This window comes from Rutidosis leptorrhynchoides, chromosome 5 (assembly GCF_046630445.1).
Source record: "Rutidosis leptorrhynchoides isolate AG116_Rl617_1_P2 chromosome 5, CSIRO_AGI_Rlap_v1, whole genome shotgun sequence".
Taxonomy (NCBI): Eukaryota; Viridiplantae; Streptophyta; class Magnoliopsida; order Asterales; family Asteraceae; genus Rutidosis; species Rutidosis leptorrhynchoides.
In genome coordinates this window covers 159,227,250-159,243,444 of record NC_092337.1, presented here as the reverse complement: position 1 = coordinate 159,243,444, position 16,195 = coordinate 159,227,250, and the positions used below count along the sequence as shown (strand labels likewise).

The 16,195-nt window shown below is 36.7% G+C and overlaps 1 protein-coding gene across 1 annotated transcript; it reads left to right on the top strand.

Moving 5' to 3' along the window:
- The first annotated feature begins 4,140 nt into the window (after positions 1-4,140).
- LOC139849135 (uncharacterized) lies at positions 4,141-4,947 on the top strand. The gene has a single exon (XM_071838805.1). The coding sequence runs from the start codon at positions 4,141-4,143 to the stop codon at positions 4,945-4,947; it is 807 nt and encodes a 268-aa protein (XP_071694906.1).
- Positions 4,948-16,195: the final 11,248 nt, after the last annotated feature.

The window sequence follows — 16,195 nt, the reverse complement described above, 5'->3', positions numbered from 1 at the left end:
TCAGCGAACTTGTTCGAAACCCAGTTTGCTACAGTATTTTGCTACAGACATTGTCACTATTTGCTACAGTGTCACTATTTGCTACAGTGTCACTGTTTGCTACAGTACCCGAATTGCTACAGTGTCACTATTTGCTACAGTACCGAGTGCTACAGTGTCACTTTTGCTACAGTGCCCGAGTTGCTACAGTGTCACTATTTGCTACAGCGTTCGAAAACACTATTTACTACAGTACCTTTTATGAAATTGAAACGGGCGTAACTTTCAAAACGTAACTCCGTTTTTGATGAATAAACTATCGTTAGAATCTTAATAAAGAATATTTTTCAATGGTGAACTTTTAAGAAACTAGATCAAACTGTTTTTGGGTCAGAAAAGGAGTTTTAGTGTGTATGTCGTGTTTTGCACGCACCTGTATGCCATTATTGAATGGAGTCAAGATGTAGACTCATAAAATTATGAATATATGGTGTTATGACCTAGTTAATTCTATAAAATGATTATACTATTTATTGGATATGTATATTAACTTTGTTTGTGTTGTTCTCAGGTTATAAGGACAAGGAGAAAGCTCAGAAATAATAACTGAGCAGTTGCTGGTAATTAGTGAGTGGGTCTATCTACGGATAGAGTTTAAGTAGCATATCATGCTACTGTGGTTGACTCTTTTACCATGCATAGTGTAGGAATTGCTATGATAGAATAATATCGTTTGTCTGATGTTGTATGTGAATTATGTGTAAACTGTGTGAATGGCACCAGTCGGGCCTAGGGAGACTGGGGACTCGAGACCGTGCCTAAGAGAGGTTAGAGTCCGTATGAGGTCAACCGTGCCTAGGGGAGGTTGGGTCCATAGGCTACTGATTGTGAAGCATAGTGTGACTGATGCATCCCCTGCATCTGGATAACTATACTGTGAATTGAGTAGTAGGGAATATCGGTAGACTCGGGCCCGATCAGCTGAGAGTCGTGTGCTCGTACAAGCCACCGATCCTCATATTGTCTTATTGTATGCTAGTTGGTAGTTAGCAAGTGTTGTTGTTAGTATATAACTTGTGTGTGGCTTAAGCTATATCTGTTAGATAGATTCCATTCACTTAGCGGTGCGCTAATCCCCCACATGTTTCCCCCTTTGCAGGTTTAGGTACTGCTAGTCGGTATGGATATTGATGCAGAAGACATGTTTGACAACCCTACTCTGATGTGGACTTTTGTTTAAATAATGTTTTGTAATAACGTAACACTGTTGTGTAAGCTTAAACTTAATTATACGGTTTAATGTAATGACGTGACCTATATTGTGTTTAGTATTAAAGTCTTCCGCTGTGTATAAAAAAAAAAAATTGGCCGGTGTTACAATGATTGCATAAGTATTTGGTTAAGTTTAAACAAAAGTCAACTTTGGTCAAGTCAAAGTCAACGAAAAAGTCAACACGTTCGGGTCGAGTCCCAAACTATTTTTCTGAGGTTTTTAATCATATATAAGCATGTTAGAACAAGTTACATGTGAATCGGAGGTGCGTAGCATAGCAAACATTTTTCGTAATTTGACAAGGTAGGTCAGTCCCTGGCCACGCTTAATGTCCTGTCGCGACAAAGGAGTGACGCGCCGCGGCAATCAACGTGAACTGGTACCTGGCCAGTTTCAATTGTTCAAGTCTCAACCAAACTTCAATTAAGCACAACTCGCAAACCATAAACACTTAAAACGTATACCATACATCGTTGGAAAGGTAATTTGACGAGGAGTGTATCTAAACATATTTCATCAACCAAAATCATCATTTACAATAACTAATTTCCAAATTGAATGATCAATTAATGCTCATCATAAATGCTTCAAGTTCATAAATGCATAATGATGATTCGAGAATTAAATGCACACATATGATACGCCATTTCGTAGGTAATTACGCATACAATACAACTAAACACTTACAAACAACATTGTAAAGCATTCAAAGCATCGAAATTTCATTTTACTTCTATCAAACCCTAACTCAAACTCACAAATTTAACAATTATGTTTATGAAGCTATTCCATGTCAACCTACATACCAAATTAAAGCTAATGATGCTAGTAACACATTCAATACATGCACTTTTAATATCTAACAACATTTAAGCAACCAAATCTCACAATCAAACACACCCATTTCAAGTTTGAGCTAGTTACATCAAAATGACAAGAACAAGCATATAAATCATATATTCATGTTAGACGTGAGCCATAGACACTAATTAACACTTTTATAAGTTAAAAACATCAAGAACACAAAATCTAGTATTTTTAGAAAATTACCCAAATGCAATAAAGTTGGTATGGGTTTGAAGAGGAAGTTGCAAGGATTCCAAATATGCAATTTGTTTTGAAGAACGCTTGCTAGATTTAAAATGGATGATGATTCTTTGATTGAGGGTTTGAGAATAAAAAGTGGAAGTGTTGGAAAGTGAGGAGGTGATGAATGAGTGGAGGAGGAAGAGTTGACCACTTGACCTAGTCAAGACTTTAGTCACTTGGCAAGTTTAGTCCCTCAAGTTTAAGAGCGGGTGCGTGAATTACCTAAACGAGATATTTTAAAATGTGTTTTAACGGAAGATGTTATAATCATATAACGGACTTTAATAAATAAACGAAAAATAAACGGAAAAAGGCGGGATGTTACACATAGAACACTAGAAAGCATCAAATTGCTTATAAATTTCAAAAAATGAGATGTTTTTGTTTAGATGTATAAGTTAAGTTTGTGGATGAAATCGACATTTGTATATTTAATTGTCGTTAATTATGTTTCAATCAATTACAAACACATTTTTATAAGAGAATTCGTATCTATCTATTGCTATTAGTATCTTATATAAGAGGATTATGATGATGTAGTAAAAAAGCCTTTGTTAAGCATAAAATAAATTAAAAAAAAAAGTCTAAGATATCCGAGATAGTGCCATTAAAATAATCAAGTGTATTTAATAAAAATATTACATGTTAAACAAATGTACGTTATGGAAACTATTATGTACAACTTTATGGTAAGACACTACCATGACCATATGTACAATATTTGAAATATTATGTAAAACCTTATGGTAAAATACTCTCATGACAATATGTACCATATTTGAGGCATTATTTACAACTTTATGATAAAACACTCTCAGACTTCATGTATAATCTTTAAAATAAATTGTACAATATTTTACAAAAGACCTCATTAACACATGTACCAACTTTGAAGTATATCGTACAACCTTAATATAATTATTGTATTTTAATTTTTTTTTTAAATTCAAGATGCATTTGTTATTACTAATAATATAAATATTCAATTGTAAAGCAAACTTTATTGATCATATACATACACATGTATATGTATATTTGAACTGCGAAAAGCTACTTAAAGACAACTGATGCAAGACAATAAACCGCGGTAAATGTGAACATGCGCGGTGAGACTGTGCGAAATATTAAAGAGTACGTAGGCTTCTAGCAGTACTTGTGCGGAATGCCTAAGTGCGCGCACATCTTACTTCCGCATAGTCTCAAACCCATAAATAGGGAGCTTGGCCTCTCATTTAAGGTTGTTGATTCTGGAAGAATTGCCCTAGCCATATTGATCTGTCTCGTGAGTTTACGCGAGACTTGATCTTTGTTGGTTAAGGTAATTTACGAAGACCGGGACATGGTTGTTGATCGTTTAGCACTTAACGAAATATAACAAGACATCCATTGTACCCCCTCATTGCACTCAATCCTTGATTAGCCTTCATAGAATAATCTAGCATTGATCAATTGGCGCCATCCGTAGGACACGAATAGAATTGAAATGAGAAATTCATGTTCGTTTTAATCGAGCTATTAAACTCATTTCTTAATTCTAATCGTGTTATTTTCTTTGTTATATTGCAGAGAAACGTAATCTTCTTAACAAAAGTTGTAAACTAAGTAAAATGATGAAGCAACAAAAGCTTTTAGCCACCAAAAATTTTGTGAATGTGGAAAATATGAATTTGAAGGTGCGTAAAATGCACAAATCTTTTTTGGCCAAAAATTCAACTAAAGTGCTTCAAAATGTGCAAGATGCGAAAATAGTAAGTACAATACACAAGAAGAAAGGGCTTAAAAAGTGAAAAGCGGTTGAAATGCTTGAAAAATGGCAACTTGCGCCTATCACTTTTCCATTTGAGCAAAACTGCGATATGTCCGATAAGCCGTTAGTCATATCATGCAAGGTCGCGAATACGGGAATAACAATTATGAAAATACATGTCGACACTGGCAGTAGCATAGATTTGATATATGAGCAATGCTTTTGCCAATTGCCAGAATGCATTAAAGCATATCTGAAGGCAACCGCGATATCTCTGTCTGGTTTCTCGGGTGAATCTGCATGGCCCATGGGGCAACTATCGCAAAAAATTGAGTTGCGTGATGAAATAGATGTAAAATTGACAAGACAAGCGCAGGTAGATTTCTATGTTATACGATCGGCTTCGCGTTATAACATATTGTCGGAAAGATTCGCGTTGCACAAGCTTGGCATAGTGCCATCTACAATACACGGAATGGTTAAATTCAACACTTGCAAAGGTGTGGCAACAATAAACTCTATGGCTATGCAGTCAATTTGTGCGGCTATAAGCACGCAAGGCGCAGTTGTTGCACACAAAATTGCAGATGATAACATGGTTGTTGTAAACTGTAGATATCCTGATCAAAAAATAAAAATTGGCACCGAATTGGATGAGGAAATAAGAAAGAAGATTGTGCAATTGCTTGTTGCGTACATGGATGTGTTTGCTTGGAGTGAGCAAGATATGACTGGAGTTCTGCGTGACATCGCAGAACATAGATTAAATGCTAATCCTGCACTAAAGCCCATCGTGCAAAAGCGCAGAGGAATGACTCCTGATCGCATGAAATGGTTATGTGCGGAAGTCACCAAGTAAGTTAATGCAGGTATTTTGCGCGAAGTAAAATATCAAACATGGGTTTCAAACCCAGTATTGGTAAAAAAGCCTGATGGTTCATGGAGTATGTGCATAGAATTTAAAGACATAAACAAAGCTTGTCCAAAGGACAATTATCCGCTTCCCGAAATAGATCTAAAAGTGGAGTCTTTGCACGCTTACCCTTACAAATGTTTTTTGGATGCCGCAAAAGGGTATCATCAAATCCCAATGGCGCAAGAAGACGAAGATAAAACCGCTTTCCCTACTGTAAAAGGCATTTATTGCTATATTAAAATGCCTTTTGGACTCAAGAATGCGGGAGCAACTTATCAGCGATTAATTGACAAGGCATTTGAAAATCAGATAGGCCGCAACCTTGAAGCATATGTTGATGACCTTGTCATAAAAAGCAAAATGCAAGAGCAAATTTTGCTTGATATGGAAGAAACGTTTGAAAGTTTGCGAAAGATTAATATGAAGTTGAATCCGTCTAAATGCAGTTTTGGAGAAAGAGAATGCAAATTTCTAGGTTATTATGTTAATGAGCTAGGTATTCAAGCCAATCCTAAGAAAATAACCGCAATTGAAAACATGACCGCGCCTAAGACTGTCAAAGAAGTACAAAGTTTGACTGAAAAGATAGCAGCGGTTCTTGTCCAAGGCCGCGGAAAGGCAGTTGACTTTTTTCCGCACACTTAAAGGGTGTTTGAAACAGAAGAACTTTGTATGGATGGAAGAGGCATATAAGGCATTTCAAGAAATGAAACAATTGCTCGCTACGCTACCTACATTGATTGCGCCTATAGATGGTGAAATATTATATCTTTATATTTCGATTGCGAACGAAGCACTTGGTTCAATGCTTGTGGCGGAACGGAACAAAGTTCAGAAGCCAGTTTACTTTGTTAGCAAGGCGCTCGCGGGAAGTGAAATAAAATACGTGCCTATCGAGAAATTTATTTATGCGCTGGTTTTGACATCAAGAAGGTTATGCAGATACTTTCAAGGTCATCCGATACATGTTTTAACTGATTTTCCAGTTAAACAAGTTTTGTGTACACCCGCGGTATCAGGAAGACTCGCCAAATGGGCAATTGAGTTAGGAGCATTTGAAGTAACATATTTTTCGCGCACATCTGTAAAGGGCCAGCTTTTGGCAGATTACCTTGTAGAAATGATGGGTGATCTGGAAGTTATCCATGAAAGAACGCAATTAAAGCCTCCTCAACATGAAATCTGGGATTTATATACAGATGGTGCGTCGTGTATTGAAGGTGCGGGTGCGGGATTAGTGTTAACAAGCCCGAGTGGTGAAGCGCATACATACGCACCGCGTTTTAATTTTGATGTAACGAATAACAAGGCTGAATATGAAGCACTGCTCGCGGGATTAAATATGGCGCATAAAATGAATATTTTGCAGTTACGCCCGTATGTGGATTCACAGTTAGTGGCAAATCAATTCAATGGCTCATTTGAAGCTCATGAGTTGTCTATGCAAAAGTATTTGAAGCTAGTGCAGGAAGCCGTGGAAAAATTTGCATTTTTTGAATTATCACAAGTCTCAAGAAGTTAAAATAAAAAGGCGGACGCGCTAAGTAAGCTTGCTGCATTGACTTTTTCGCATTTCCAAAAGCAAGTCTGGGTAGAAGAACTTCCCAATAAGTCCATTGATGGTAGTTTGATTGTTGCGGCTATAGAAGAAGTTCAACCAAATTGGATGGATCCTGTAACGACCCGACTTTTTTGACTTGCTTTTGTGCTTGGTACTTTCTGCGAAACTGCGTATTTGTGCGTACTGAACTATATTATGCTCTGGGAACTTTCTACATGTGGATTAATTTCGTTTATATATTAAAATGTTCCTTTAAGTACGTAGGTTACTTAACTTGAACCCCGGAAGCCTTTATGACCGTTAGTGTCACTTGACGTTTAGAACGAACTGCGTACTGTGTACACGTTTAACTTTTTTCGTAACCGGAATATTACGACTACGAAATACTAATTGTTATTTTATAATAACAATTACTTGGGTTTTTTGATGCTTAATTACGCTTAGTAATTTACTAGAGCACACTAGTTAGCCTTGTTGGACTTTCTACCTTGTTGGACTTTAGCCCACCCTACACTTGCTAGTGGACTATTTAATTAGCCCAATTTAAATAAGTTAGTGATCCATATTAATGAAAGACAAATGCCCATTTATTAGAGGGAACATACTAGCATTTTGTTAAGCATTATCCTTAATGTTGCATGGGATCCTAACATAAGCACCTACTTTAGACAACCATTAACCAAAAAGCAAAAAGTTGTCCCCCTTGTCCCCTCCACTAACCCACAGCCTAAACCACCCCACCCTCATCTCACCACCTATAAATAAAAGCCTTATTTCACTCATTTCACACTTGATCACATTTGCAATTTACACACATTTACTCTCTAATTCTCTCTCTAGTCTTTCTCACTCTAAAAGTGTAAGTATTTGATTTATTTCTTCTTCTTCTCCCTTCATCACCCACGACATCATCATCATCATCAAAGGGATCAAACTTTTTAGCTTTTGATCTTGATTACATCTTGTAGATTCAAACTTGGGTTTGAATCCTTCAAGAACATGGAAGATTCAAGCTTTCTAGCTTTGAATCTTCTCTTATTTTGTAGATCTAAATCTTTTTAGCTTTAATCTTATTATTTTGTTATAAAGATTCAAACTTGTGTTTGTAATCTTCATGTATTTTAAAGATCCAAGCTTTATGCTTCAAGATCTTCAAGAACACTAAAGATCCAAGCTTTTTAGCTTAGGGATTCATTATTATGTTAAAGATCTTAGCATTTTATCTTATGGTCTCATTACTTTCATTATTTTGTTAAAGATCTTAGCTTTATAGCTTATGGTCTCATTAATCTTGTAAAGATCCAAGCTTTCTAGCTTAGGGTTTTCTTAATACTTGAGATCTAAGTTATTATTGTAGATCTCACTAACTTGGAACCTTTTTGTGTTTGTTGTGATGATAAATATCAAGTCTTCATCACCACATATGATATAGATGCATGAACTTATGTAAAATGGACAAAGGTTGAAGCTTTATTGGATTCATACAATAAAGAGGCAATCTTGAAGTTCAAAACTTGTAGAATGATAGATTTTACTTTTAGTTGTGTGTTGATGGTTGAACCTTGGTCAAAGTGATGCTTAAAGATCAAAGAGTTGTACACTTAAAGCTTACAAGCAATAAGGATGAGAACCGTGATGAGCATCAAGTACCAAGAACCTCACCGGCGCACTTGTTTTCTGTTTTTAGGGGTATTATCAGACTCCTAGTCTTCGGAAAATTGATTTTCAGATAGTTCATTTCGAGTAGATGACTTTTCGTTTAGGCCTCGACTTAATCCGATATACGGTTTAGGATTTATGGCCTTCCGAAAGTCACTACGCCCTTGTAACGTTGTGCTGAAATTTCTGACCTACTCGTACTTAAACCATCGCCACGGTCAAATGAAGACGAGTTAGGTTCTGAAAATTGTTCAGCAGTTAGAGGACTCACATACGGAGCCATATCCACTGACTACGTGTCTTTTCAATTTGTATAGAGGTCGTAACAGCTGTCCGAAGTCAGGCTTTTTTTTCGATCTCTATTCTTGTTAAACTTACCTTAGTGTTGATGAATGATGATGATAATGAAGATGTCGATGATGACACTTAGACTTAATTTATTCACTTTTAACCATTTGGTATAACATACTGACCTAGTGACCTTTGACTTAGGTTGACGACCTTTCGGACCGACTTACTACCTGCATACGTTTCGTATCGAATTTACCGCATTTATCACTGTGAGTTATAGCATCCCTTACTAATTTTTAACTATTTTTGGGACTGAGAATACATGCACTTTTTATGTTTTACTTACTTGACACGAGAACTTAAACTTTACATATGTGTGGGTTATATAACGGCATAAAGATTCCCCTTAGCACGGTAACGTTTAATCATTGGTTTTGAACCGGTGAACGTGAATATTAGATATGGATCCATAGGGTTTGACATCCCCACTCGGTCTAGTCGCGCTATCATTTAACGGGTGTTTGATACTTCAAGGACATACGCACTCGCCAAGTCTACTTTTAGGGGGTATTACTATTACGTTAAATTAGTTACCGGGTGCCCACGGATAAGCATATACTTTTCATACTGTTTTGAATACGATAACTCGTGGTCTACATTACTTTATTGATTACAAACTATAGCTCACCAATATTCGTGTTGACTTTTATGCGTGTATTTCTCAGGTGCTTAAACGATGTTGCTTCCACTGTTAGACTTGCTGTCTTGGTATTATAGACTTGCTGCTATAGACCTGCTGTGTTAGATTTTCGCTGCATTACTTAGAGATGTCTCAAGCATGAAACTTTTATCTTGCATTTGCAACTTATGTTATTTTAAAATAATGACTTTGTAACGACCTTTGTGTCATGTTATCTTTTGTAAATGCTATCTTTTTATGAATGCAAAATTGGTTTTCAAACAGCATGTAGTATTTGACCGTGTAAAGATCATGTTGTTGACGAATCGTACACGATGGTTTTGTACGGGGCGTCACATTTGGTATCAGAGCATTGGTTGTAGGGAATTAGGTTGCATTAGTGAGTCTAGACTAGACCGAGTAGGATTCACTAATAGGACTAATCTACAACTTGCTCGTTTACTTGTTACTGCTTACTACTGCTGCACATTACTGCTTACTTATACTGCCGTATGATCTTGCTGCATGCTACTGCTTACCCTTACTGCTATGTGAATTTGCTGTATGCTATTGCTTAACCTCGTTACTGCATGCTACTGTCTGCTTTCGATTGCATGTTACTTTGTTTAGTACTGTTGCTATTGCCATGCTATGTACTACGGTAGACGATCTAGGTTGCTGTAGTGCCTGATTACGTGCTTGCTATATGTCTTACTGACATGAAAAAAGTTATTTTTCCTTGTTTAGATGACAGACATGCTGCCCATGAACTTTGACTTTGAGAGTGACTCAGAGACGACTGTCGCCTCGCCTACGATTGTTGCTGACTCACCACTACCCTTCGACGACTCTGGCGAATCACCTTCTAGTGAACTCGTGCTTGACCTAATGGACGTCTCAGATGAAGACGAGGATCCCGAGGAGATTCCAGCGTCACCCAGCCCTAGACTCCTGGAGCTACAGCACCATTCCGGTGATGCTGTAATTCCTGGGGGAAATGGAGACGGTCCTTTCCGTAACGAGCATGGACATTGGGCTAGACGCACCACTGATGGACGAGTTGTACCGATTCCACCAGGCAGATATCGACTTATGACCACTGGCCGGGCAGATCCACCTTCAGATGATTCAAACGATTCATCATCCGACGAAGCCAGCGAGGAGGATCCCGAGGAGGATTCTGAGGAGGACCCTGAGGAAGAGCCCGTGCAGCCGCCCTCTACCCCGCCGAAGAAGCGGTATCATTTTGATGGTACCGTTATCCCAGGGATTAACGGAGGAAGAACGTTCGTGGATGCACATGGATAGTTGGTTAGCTTCACAGCCCGTAAGAGGGTCGTACCGTATCCCGTCGATCCATTCGTGCATAAGACCACCCGCACTGTGCCGTCTACATCAGCTCCACCTGCACCACCTGCACCATCCGCACCATCTGCACCACCTGCCCCACCAGCATCCCCCGTCGTCGAGGAACTGACGAGGGAAGTGCATACCCCCCGTGCTTGGGTAACTAAGCTTGAGGATCAGATGTCCCACCTGATGGACATAATTTACCCACCTTCGCCCTAAGACTGTTGTATTAGATTTTGTTATGTAATCTCGTTGGTAGTTTCATGTTTTACTCATGTATTGTACGAACCTTATGAAGATTTATGCAACTTTCTTATTAATGAATGGAACCTAATGTTGTTTAATTATTATACGGTGTTCTATTTAGGTTATTACCTGATGGTTTTCGTGATATCTGTAACTAGCTAGCCATGCTTAGTTAGCGTGTATTGTGATGTTTCCCAGTTAATTACCTTATGCTATAGCATTATGAATTGTTGAATGCGGAATTTTGACTTAAGTCGAAACTTTTGTTTGGAAGATCCATGGCGAACGGAAGAGGTCCGTGAGAAATCCCTACCGCAGCTCAGCTCGAGGAGATGATAGCTGCTCGAGTACCTGTAGCTATGGCGAATGCCAACCCTGATCCAGCTCCATCGGCCAACCCAGTTGTTCAGAACGGGTGTACCTATAAGGAATTCCAGAGCTTCAAGCCCCACAATTTCAGTGGTACTGAAGGACCAGTTGGGCTGACGAGATGGTTTGAGAAGTTGGAATCTGTATTCCGTGTGAGTAACTGCTCCGAAGTGAACAAAACTAAGTACGCCTCCTGTACGCTATCGGATGGCACTTTAACTTGGTGGAACACACTCGCCCAGGCCAAGGGAATTGACGAGGCTTATGCTACAACATGAGAGGAGTTTAAGAGGAGTATTGCCCCCGAACCGAAATTCAGAAGATGGAAGCGGAGTTTTGGGAACTGAAGGTTGTAGGGACTGATCTTGATGGCTATAACCGAAGGTACTTGGAGTTAGCTTTGATGTGCCCCACGATGGTCACTCCTGAATTTAAGCGAATGGAACGATATTTGTGGGGACTTCCCAATGATATTCAAGGAAATGTCACTTCATCGAAACCAGCTAATGTCCCAGAAGCTATGCGTATGGCGCACACCCTGATGATCCAAATTACCTGCCAAGAGCCAGAAAAGGAGAAATCAAAATCGGGAGCTAGTAATGGGAAGCGTAAGTGGGATGGAAGCAAGGGAAAAGGTTTTGACCAGAACCCGACTAAGAGGTATAAGAATTTCAAAGGGAACAACAATTGGAGGAACCCGAACCCGAACCCTAGCTCGAACCCTAACTACAAAGGTAGCCTTCTGTAGTGACCCGAACTTTTCCATGTTTATATATATTAATTGAGATTGATATTTACATGATTAAATGTTTCCAACATGTTAAGCAATCAAACTTGTTAAGACTTGATTAATTGAAATATGTTTCATATAGACAATTGACCACCCAAGTTGATCGGTGATTCACGAACGTTAAAACTTGTAAAAACTATATGATGACATATATATGGATATATATATATAGTTAACATGATACTATGATAAGAAAACATATCATAAAGTATATTAACAATGAACTACATATGTAAAAACAAGACTACTAACTTAATGATTTTTGAACGAGACATATATGTAACGATTATCGTTGTAAAGACATTTAATGTATATATATCATATTAAGAGATATTCATACATGATAATATCATGATAATATAATAATTTAAAATCTCATTTGATATTATAAACATTGGGTTAACAACATTTAACAAGATCGTTAACCTAAAGGTTTCAAAACAACACTTACATGTAACGACTAACGATGACTTAACGACTCAGTTAAAATGTATATACATGTAGTGTTTTAATATGTATTTATACACTTTTGAAAGACTTCAATACACTTATCAAAATACTTCTACTTAACAAAAATGCTTACAATTACATCCTCGTTCAGTTTCATCAACAATTCTACTCGTATGCACCCGTATTCGTACTCGTACAATACACAGCTTTTAGATGTATGTACTATTGGTATATACACACCAATGATCATCTCTTAGCAGCCCATGTGAGTCACCTAACACATGTGGGAACCATCATTTGGCAACTAGCATGAAATATCTCATAAAATTACAAAAATATGAGTAATCATTCATGACTTATTTACATGAAAACAAAATTACATATCCTTTATATCTAATCCATACACCAACGACCAAAAACACCTACAAACACTTTCATTCTTCAATTTTCTTCATCTAATTGATCTCTCTCAAGTTCTATCTTTAAGTTCTAAGTGTTCTTCATAAATTCCAAAAGTTCTAGTTTCATAAAATCAAGAATACTTTCAAGTTTGCTAGCTCACTTCCAATCTTGTAAGGTGATCATCCAACCTCAAGAAATCTTTGTTTCTTACAGTAGGTTATCATTCTAATACAAGGTAATAATCATATTCAAACTTTGGTTCAATTTCTATAACTATAACAATCTTATTTCAAGTGATGATCTTACTTGAACTTGTTTTCGTGTCATGATTCTGCTTCAAGAACTTCGAGCCATCCAAGGATCCATTGAAGCTAGATCCATTTTTCTCTTTTCCAGTAGGTTTATCCAAGGAAATTAACTTAGTAATGATGTTCATAACATCATTCGATTCATACATATAAAGCTATCTTATTCGAAGGTTTAAACTTGTAATCACTAGAACATAGTTTAGTTAATTCTAAACTTGTTCGCAAACAAAAGTTAATCCTTCTAACTTGACTTTTAAAATCAACTAAACACATGTTCTATATCTATATGATATGCTAACTTAATGATTTAAAACCTGGAAACACGAAAAACACCGTAAAACCGGATTTACGCCGTCGTAGTAACACCGCGGGCTGTTTTGGGTTAGTTAATTAAAAACTATGATAAACTTTGATTTAAAAGTTGTTATTCTGAGAAAATGATTTTTATTATGAACATGAAACTATATCCAAAAATTATGGTTAAACTCAAAGTGGAAGTATGTTTTCTAAAATGGTCATCTAGACGTCGTTCTTTCGACTGAAATGACTACCTTTACAAAAATGACTTGTAACTTATTTTTCCGACTATAAACCTATACTTTTTCTGTTTAGATTCATAAAATAGAGTTCAATATGAAACCATAGCAATTTGATTCACTCAAAACGGATTTAAAATGAAGAAGTTATGGGTAAAACAAGATTGGATAATTTTTCTCATTTTAGCTACGTGAAAATTGGTAACAAATCTATTCCAACCATAACTTAATCAACTTGTATTGTATATTATGTAATCTTGAGATACCATAGACACGTATACAATGTTTCGACCTATCATGTCGACACATCTATATATATTTCGGAACAACCATAGACACTCTATATGTGAATGTTGGAGTTAGCTATACAGGGTTGAGGTTGATTCCAAAATATATATAGTTTGAGTTGTGATCAATACTGAGATACGTATACAATGGGTCGTGGATTGATTCAAGATAATATTTATCGATTTATTTCTGTACATCTAACTGTGGACAACTAGTTATAGGTTACTAACGAGGACAGCTGACTTAATAAACTTAAAACATCAAAATATATTAAAAGTGTTGTAAATATATTTTGAACATACTTTAATATATATGTATATATTGTTATAGGTTCGTGAATCAACAGTGGCCAAGTCTTACTTCCCGACGAAGTAAAAATCTGTGAAAGTGAGTTATAGTCCCACTTTTAAAAATCTAATATTTTTGGGATGAGAATACATGCAGGTTTTATAAATGATTTACAAAATAGACACAAGTACGTGAAACTACATTCTATGGTTGAATTATCGAAATCGAATATGCCCCTTTTTATTAAGTCTGGTAATCTAAGAATTAGGGAACAGACACCCTAATTGACGCGAATCCTAAAGATAGATCTATCGGGCCCAACAAGCCCCATCCAAAGTACCGGATGCTTTAGTACTTCGAAATTTATATCATATCCGAAGGGTGTCCCGGAATGATGGGGATATTCTTATATATGCATTTTGTTAATGTCGGTTACCAGGTGTTCACCATATGAATGATTTTTATCTCTATGTATGGGATGTGTATTGAAATATGAAATCTTGTGGTCTATTATTATGATTTGATATATATAGGTTAAACCTATAACTCACCAACATTTTTGTTGACGTTTTAAGCATGTTTATTCTCAGGTGATTATTAAGAGCTTCCGCTATCGCATACTTAAATAAGGACGAGATTTGGAGTCCATGCTTGTATGATATTGTGTAAAAACTGCATTCAAGAAACTTATTTTGTTGTAACATATTTGTATTGTAAACCATTATGTAATGGTCGTGTGTAAACAGGATATTTTAGATTATCATTATTTGATAATCTACGTAAAGCTTTTTAAACCTTTATTGATGAAATAAAGGGTATGGTTTGTTTTAAAATGAATGCAGTCTTTGAAAAACGTCTCATATAGAGGTCAAAACCTCGCAACGAAATCAATTAATATGGAACGTTTTTAATCAATAAGAACGGGACATTTCAGTTGGTATCCGAGCGTTGGTCTTAGAGAACCAGAAAATTTGCATTAGTGTGTCTTATCGAGTTTGTTAGGATGCATTAGTGAGTCTGGACTTCGACCGTGTTTTCTTTAAAAATGATTGCTTAACATTTTTGTTGGAAACTATATATTTTTAACATATGAATATTATGTGATATATTAATCTCTTAACGTGTTTGATATTATGTGATAGATGTCTACCTCTAGAACAAGTCCCATTGACTCACCTAATAATAATGAAGAGTCAAATGTAAATTGGAATGATTTGTGGACTGATTCACAAGTTCCCAAAGAGGAACCGGAAGAAGAGTCGGAACCGGAAGAAGAATCGGAACCGGAAGAAGAATCGGAACCGGATGAAGAAATAGAACCGGTGGGGGAAATAATAAAACGGTTAAGTAAAAGAAAATCCTCAACCAACCGACCAAAGTTAATTATGGTCAATGGTGTTTCCGCCAAGGAAGCAAAATATTGGGAGGATTACCAATTCTCCGATGAATCGGATTCCGACGAGAATTCCGATGATGTTATAGAAATTACCCCAACTGAATTTAAAAAGGCAAAAGAAAATAATAAGGGAAAGGGCATAAAAATAGAGAAATCTAATTCCAACCCCGATGAACTTTATATGTATCGTCAACCCCCGAAGTCCTTAAGTTGTAACAATGACCCGGGAACCTCTAAACCACCAGGTTTTTCTAAACCAATGTGGACAACGACGGCTCGTATTAGGGGAACATCATATATCCCTAGAAACTTGGCAAAACGAACCAAAACCGAAGAAGAAGAAACGAGCGAGTCGGAATAAGATAGTTGTATTCGTGTGGTGTAATATATGTAATATAGTGTTCTTATGCTTTATGATATATGTAAAAATTGCTTGTATTAATAAGTATTTTTTTATGAATCTAACTCTTGTCTATTTTACAGTTTAAAAACACAAAATGGATAGACAACCCAATATTTTAAGAGACCTACCCGGAGACATGATTGATAAAATCTTGTCTAGAGTCGGCCAGAATTCT